Source organism: Rhea americana, unplaced genomic scaffold (genome assembly GCF_003343005.1).
Source record: "Rhea americana isolate MKP2758 unplaced genomic scaffold, rheAme1 scaffold_264, whole genome shotgun sequence".
In the NCBI taxonomy this organism is placed as follows: Eukaryota; Metazoa; Chordata; class Aves; order Rheiformes; family Rheidae; genus Rhea; species Rhea americana.
Window position 1 is genome coordinate 46,632 of NW_028186384.1, and position 6,961 is coordinate 53,592.

General features: G+C 40.1%; 1 protein-coding gene across 1 annotated transcript in view; it reads left to right on the top strand.

Annotated features, from left to right (window-relative positions):
- Nucleotides 1–1,420: 1,420 nt before the first annotated feature.
- The window catches only part of CTNNA1 (catenin alpha 1), a 98,958-nt gene continuing 93,417 nt past the window's right edge, over nt 1,421–6,961 (top strand). Inside the window, exons 1-2 of the mRNA XM_085307769.1 lie at nt 1,421–1,527; nt 3,972–4,167. Of these exons, the coding sequence (XP_085163895.1) occupies nt 1,423–1,527; nt 3,972–4,167 (301 nt within the window). The 5' untranslated portion in view covers nt 1,421–1,422. The remainder of the gene's footprint in view (nt 1,528–3,971; nt 4,168–6,961) is intronic.

Below are 6,961 nucleotides of genomic sequence, written 5' to 3' on the forward strand. Positions count from 1 at the left end.
ACCTTAGTGGCTTGCATCTTGCTGCTTAAAAATAACAGAGCACAGTGCTTGCCCAGCAGTTTGGGGACATCTGGTGCTGTTAGAGCATCTGTCTTGTAAGATGCTATTCAGACAGTGCCCTGTCCTGAATAAGATTTCGAAAATATCAGCTACTGAGTTTCTGAAGCAACTCTAACAGCAATTGCTTAAGTGGGAAGGAGACCTTAAACTTCTCTTCTTGACTTCTATGGAAGTTTAAAGTTACAAATTTCTGTCCAGTCTGATGTTGAATTCTGAGGACAACCCTTAGCCAGAAAAGCTGGAATATATTAAATCTGAAGTAATGCAAACGGGTTCTGTGGAGCTGTATATATTTTAAATCCTACTTTTTCTGAAATTACGATTCTAATCATCTGGCTATTTCTTTGTTGCACCTTTTAGTATCATGGTGCTAATCTAAAGATCTGTTTTAGTTAATTCTTTAATCTTTTTCAGAGTATTGATTTCAAAATCAGAACTGTTTTAGTAATTTTGCTAAACCTTTCCCATAATCGTTTTTGCTGTTCCAGTGGGGTTTTAATAGAAAACTATAATGAGGAGGAAAGGCTCCGTGACAGCTTCTAACAGATCTCTTCGTGCAAATCTGCTTTTTGCTCCTATGTAAATGTTAAGGGAAAGCGTAATAGATCTGTAAGTTGTTAAATATGAACCAGCTTAGTATTCTGGCTTTTTAAGGCTTACATAGCATTATTTTACCTTTGTAGTTCTAAAAGTTGGTTCGGAATAAAACCGCTATATCACTTGAGTTAGAACCTGGCTCAGTGTTTGACAAAGCGCTTAGCTGCACCACCAGGCACTGCTCTGAATAGTGCTTGAGAAAACGGGGCGTTTTCCCCTGGTTTTGAAGCTCGCGGGTTCCCTCCGGCTCCGCCACGGCTGCACGCCCCCTCTCACGGCAGAGCCGGCCCGGATGCGGGCAGCAGAATCCCAGGAGGGTGTAGTCCCTTAACGCTTCGTGGCTAATGTGCCCGCATTCCCTGTAAGGTCCTTTTTCACCGCTGGTTCCCCAGCGGTGAGTAGATAAAGCGTTACCTGCATACCTTGTTGTTGTGAATAACAACAGTCCCAGTGCCTCAGTTGGTGTCTGATGGAATATTGCATCTTCCAGGTAGTTTGTTTCTTTGGGATTTCTTTTAACTTCCTAACCAAACCATGCAGCTAATGTCTTTATCTTTTATAGAAAGATTTTTTTTTTTTGTATTTATTATCACACGTCAAACCAAAACTGTTATTTCTGGGTACAGTGTAAATTTAAATAATGCAAAATGGCTGTGTTTTGTGTTTAGTATCCTTTGGGCTTGTTTTTGATTTTTCACACAAAGTCCAATAGAGTTACTTGAAACAAAGTTATATTAATGTATATCTCCTTTTTTCCTTCTAGAAATGACTGCTGTTACTGCAGGGAATGTTAACTTCAAGTGGGACCCCAAAAGTTTGGAGATAAGAACTCTGGCAGTTGAAAGACTACTTGAGCCTCTTGTTACTCAGGTAAAAAACAAACAAACAACTCCTCCTACGTACAGATTATTACCTGCTTTGATGTATTACTTCAATTAAATGACTTTCAGTGTTTAAATTCTACAAGTAAAACACTACAAAGGTAGTGATGAACAAAAAAAGACTTGTATACATACTTGCCATCTTTTAACAGTGTTATTGAGCACCACTCTAGAAAGCCTCTACTTTTTCAGCTCCTGATAAGACACAATATTTCACTTTCTGCAGAAGTGCAGAAATGGATGTAAGAACCAATATTTCTACTATATTGTTCCTCACCTGTATTTTGAGGGGTGTACTTCTTATTTTTCTTCTCTTTTGAAAAGCTGTGTTATATATCCTTTACAAATTGTAATATTCAGGAATTTTTAGGGTTTTAGGGCTTATGTCTTATGTGACAAAAGCCCTTGTAGTGAAGCTGTTAGTACTTGCTACAAGTAAGATCTCATAAGTTTCCTTTGAGATTGCCTACTCGAGTGATAAACACAGAATTCCCTTTGGAGAGAGCTCCAGATAAATGGTGGTATCTGATATATTGATGTGTTAATCATAAGGCAATGAAGCAATGTTTTCATATTTCCTATGGAGAGTGCAACCTGTCTAGAACAGCCAATTTTTAGGAGTGGTTAGTAATCAGAGTTCCACAAGAGCAGTATGCTTTTATGGTATTTGTTACAGTTTCAGTGCATCTTTTAAAGATGATGTGTGTGTGTGTGTGTGTGTGTGTGTGTGTGTTTGTGTGTATTTATTTTAATTCCTGCCTTTGCTTTACGCTGGATTTCTAAATACAAACTTATTTCTGCATGGTGTATTTTGCCCAGTGAAATGAACCTAAGAATATAGGAAAGGCTAGAATAAGTGTTTTAAATAAAAGCTGTATGTATTGGGCATTTTGAAGATTCTTGGATAAGACTCTTACAGGCTTCTTAAGGTGCATTGGAGAGAGGTAACTTAGTTTTCTAGTGTAGTTGCCCTGAGATACAGAATTTTTAAATTGACAGTGTGAACTAGATGCCACTCCTGCAAAGTGAGAACTGTAAATGATCTAATTCTAGTTCCAGTATTAACATCCTTTTAATTGCCAGGCCACGGATTGTACCTCTGAAATAACTTGGCATTTTTTCCCTCCAGATACATAGGTGAGCATTTGGATGTCCTACTGTACAACTTTGAAACCAGAGTTATTGATGGAATCTTTCCTTCAAAGAAATTGTCCCAATTGGCAAAGTTAACTGAGCAAACTTGTTCTTAGGACATCTTGGTTAAAGTTAAGGATCTGTCACTTGTTCTTCAAGTAGCACAGTTTGCTGTAATGGCAATCCCAAATTTTGTGAATGCTGTGGCTGGCAAAATATCTAGAGAAAGGCTGGATAAACTATCTTGTTGCAACTGCTTCTTTATTTGTAGTGCATGATGAACTGAGACTACCAGATGCAAGTGCTCCCCATTAAAAGACAGTGGTGTTCCCCACTGAGGGCTTTCCTGCTCTGAATCAATCTACTGAGAAGATAGATTCAGCTCTGAAGACCTTTATGTCAGCAGTCCTTGGGCTTTCCAGAGCAGTAATTTTTTTTTTTTTTTTTAGTGTTGTAATTTAATGTTCCTCTGTAGTAGCTTTGTATGCATTTTCCTAGACTTAAAAAAAAAAAAAAAGGGAGGAAAATGGAGAAATGGAGAAGTATATGTGGATTTTTTGTTGTTGTTGTTGTTGGATTGAAGAAATTGGATCCACTCTCCTGAGCTAACTGGATAACTGATGGAAAGCTGGCCTGTGGTGACCAGCTGCTAACAGGGTTTTAGACTAAACYATGAGTAGTTGTAAATATTTGATTGCAGGAGGACTGTGAGAGTTTGGTTTTGGTTCTTTTATGGCAATACTGGCTCTGGGAAATGCTTTGCTTGGCATTTAGTGCATTGATTGTTACATTCACTGGTTTGGACTGAAAAGAAGCTGTGTAGTTAGATTTCTGTAGATAATTACGTCAAGCCCATTTTGTGTCTTTTATGTCCAAAGTCTGCGCGAAGAACTGTCACAAGCTAATTATCCTAAACTGACATTCTTTTTATAGTGGTGCTAAATATCTCTGGCCTGTTACTGAGGCTGCAGTTTATCAATATACAAGTACGTCTCAATTTTTAACATGAAGGTTTCAGGTCTGCTGCTGCTTTAAAAAAAAAATCTGAGCAGTTTAGCTGAATTGATAATGCTTATCTAATGAATCAAGAAGCATAGTAATGTTTAAAGAGACATAAAAAATACATAAAAAGTTGTTTTGTCATCAGTTTAAAAGTGTTTCTTGTCTTTGGAAGTGGTAATAGTGCAGGCATGGCAGATATGCTGCCTGGAAAAAATGCGTGCATGGGGTCCGGTCCTCAAATTGATAAACTTTTAATTTGTTCTATGTTTTGTTTTTTTCCTCCATCTACACCTTTAGGTTACAACATTGGTTAATACAAGTAACAAGGGCCCCTCTAATAAAAAAAGAGGGCGCTCTAAAAAGGCTCAYGTCTTGGCTGCTTCAGTTGAACAAGCAACAGAGAATTTCTTGGAGAAAGGAGACAAAATTGCAAAGGAGAGTCAGTTTCTTAAAGAGGAGCTAGTAGCAGCTGTGGAAGATGTTCGCAAGCAAGGTAAGAGATATGTGTTTTTAAAACTAGAAATTCTCATGGCAAGTAGAACTATTCCCGTGTCCCTTAGCTGTTGTTTCTAATGACTGTGCTCCTCTTCGTTTGCATAGATTTTCACTTTGTCTCGGTGGGTTCTCCTAGCAAAGATGTTAACTGGGCAGACCAGGAAAGCAGATGTCTCAAGAAGAGATTCAGGAGAGAGAGAAGGGCTGATTCTTTAAAGAGCATTTAAAGCTCAATTTAGCCTTAAAAGTAAACTTTTTCTCCCCCCCCCCCACCTATAAATGTTATGTAAACACTTCTCAAATACTTGTCAATAACTTCTTCAAGATTTGGATGTATTTAAAACAGCATTGTAGGAGGAAGAACTGCRTATCTTTGACTGTGCTGGGTGTTTTGAATATGCTAAATAGAAACAGCAATAAACAGAATGCAAGGATCTTGATTAAATCTTACATATTTTTTTCCTCATATCTAATATTGATTTTTATCATTTCCCTTGTTACTTCCTTGGAGAAAACCTGTAAGAAAAGCCTATGGAGCTGACTTACTGTAAAATTTGAACCAGTAAATGTTGTTGCTCTTAAATCATTTATCATTCTTCCACTCATGAGCCTTTTCTATGCTTCAGTGAAACCTAGTCAACTGGTATTAATGGTGGCTGCTTCAGCAAAGAAAAAAAGAAGAAAAACTCATTAGCATTAATTACTTGTTTGTAGCTGAAATTGCACGGGGCTGAAATATTGGTTGAAAATGGTTCTAAGTTTTGGAATAGCCTGGTTGACAGACCAAAGAAACATCAACATAAGGGGCTGAGCTGGCTGAAATTAATAACAACAACAACAAACAAAGACCTCTTTGACTTCAAGGCCTTTAATTCCTGATGCTTGCTTGATTGCTACTCAGTACTGGAAATGAGACTTCAACTGTGAATAGCTTCAAGTGACCCTTAGGTGGTGTTAATGAGGGCAGAGCTGTACTCAGTCCTCAAGATTGTGAAATCCCTAAAGTTGTCCTTTAGCTGAATTTGTAGTTGTATATTACAGTGAGAAGCTAGTAGGAAAGAAAGACTGGTAGAAAAGCTGCAGTAGAACAGTTTCATTTGCTTCTTAGTTCCTATTTGATTTCAAGAACATACAGGCTTATTGCCAAAACTTCCCCTGCTTTGTAGATCTTTGATGGAGGAAGTAGGATCTGTAGCTGAAAGCTTCTAGGCTGAAATAACTTTCCACCTTAACATTGTTTCACTTCTGTACTATTTACAGCTTGCATGAAATCTGGTGCCTGGAGATGATAGCTATATCCATTCTCTGCAGCTGAGAGTGGATGGTTATTATACTTAAATGATTCACCTGAATACAGTTGGCACATGCTGCCTTTTGTGGCAATGCAGTCGCAGGATGGCTAGGCTGCTGGGGCAGCACGACCAGCGGATAAAAGCCTGTGTGTCTGTCATGGTATTAGTATTCGGTCAGATTTAGCAGAGTGGAGCAGTTCTTCCTAAGGGGGAAAAAAAAAATCCTTTGCAGTAATTAGAAGCAAATGGTGGAAAATGAGATACAACAGACCACAGAGGGAAGGGTTATTGCCAATACCCAGGGATTTGTTCTGGGAGGACTGCTGTTCTCAGCAGTGCTAATGACAGTGAGGAGATGCAAAGTTGCAAAGTACACAATTATATTTTGTGAACTTAGAAGTGTTTCCAGTGTTGTGGTAGACCGGTTGAATTCATGAACTGGGGAAATGAGAAAAGTGTGATATAAAGCCTAGTCATTTGCTTAGCAAAACTTCCCGTTGTTTGTGTGTTTATCTGCATTTTGCATCTGGAGGCAAAAGTGGAGAGGAAATTCTGGATGCCTTGGTCAGAAGGAGAATGATTGTGAACGGCCAGCATCTATGTGGCTGTGAAGGCAGCACAGGGATTAGGGATGGATAGCACGCTGTGTTCAGCAGAAGGCAGGAAAATAGAATTAATAATGCCTCTATTTAGAGTAGCAAGAGGTTTAGTTACCATGATAAAAAGAGATGAATGAATGCAGACAGAGATTATGAGGATGATTAGGACAATAGATAACTTGTCTCATCAGAGAAAATTAAAAGTGTCTGGCTAAATGGCAGAGCTCAGAGGGTTGTGATCAGTGGTGCAGAGTCTAGCTGAAGGCTTGTAGCTAGCGGTGTTTCCCAGGGGTCAGCACTGGGTCCAGTATTGTGTTCAATTTATTCATCAGTGACCTGGAYGAAGGGAYAGAGTGCTTCCTCAGCAAGTTTGCTGATGATGCCAAACTGGGAGGGAGTGGCTGATACACCAGAGGGCTGTGCTGCCATTCAGAGAGACCTGGACAGGCTGGAGAGATGGACAGRGAGGAACCTCGTGGAGTTCAATACGAAGAAGTGCAGCGTCCTGCACTTGGGAGGAATAACCCCATGCACCAGTTGGTGCTGGTGCTGGCCTGCTGGAGAGCAGCTCTAGGGGGAAAGGACCTGGGGGTCCTGGTGGACAAGCTGACCATGAGCCAGCAATGTGCCTTTGTGRCCAGAAAGGCCAATGATATCCTGGGCTGCATTAGGACGAGCATTGCCAGCAGRTCGAGGGAGATAATTCTGCCCCTCTACTCAGCCCTGGTGAGGCCACATCTGGAGTACTTCTGGGCTCCCCAGTGTGAGAGAGAGGTGGAGCTGCTGAGTGAGTCCAGCAAAGGGCTACTAGGATGATTAAGGGACTGGAGCATCTCTGCTATGAGGAAAGGCTGCAAAATCTGGGCCTGTTTAGCCTGGGGAAGCGAAGACTGGGGGGGGG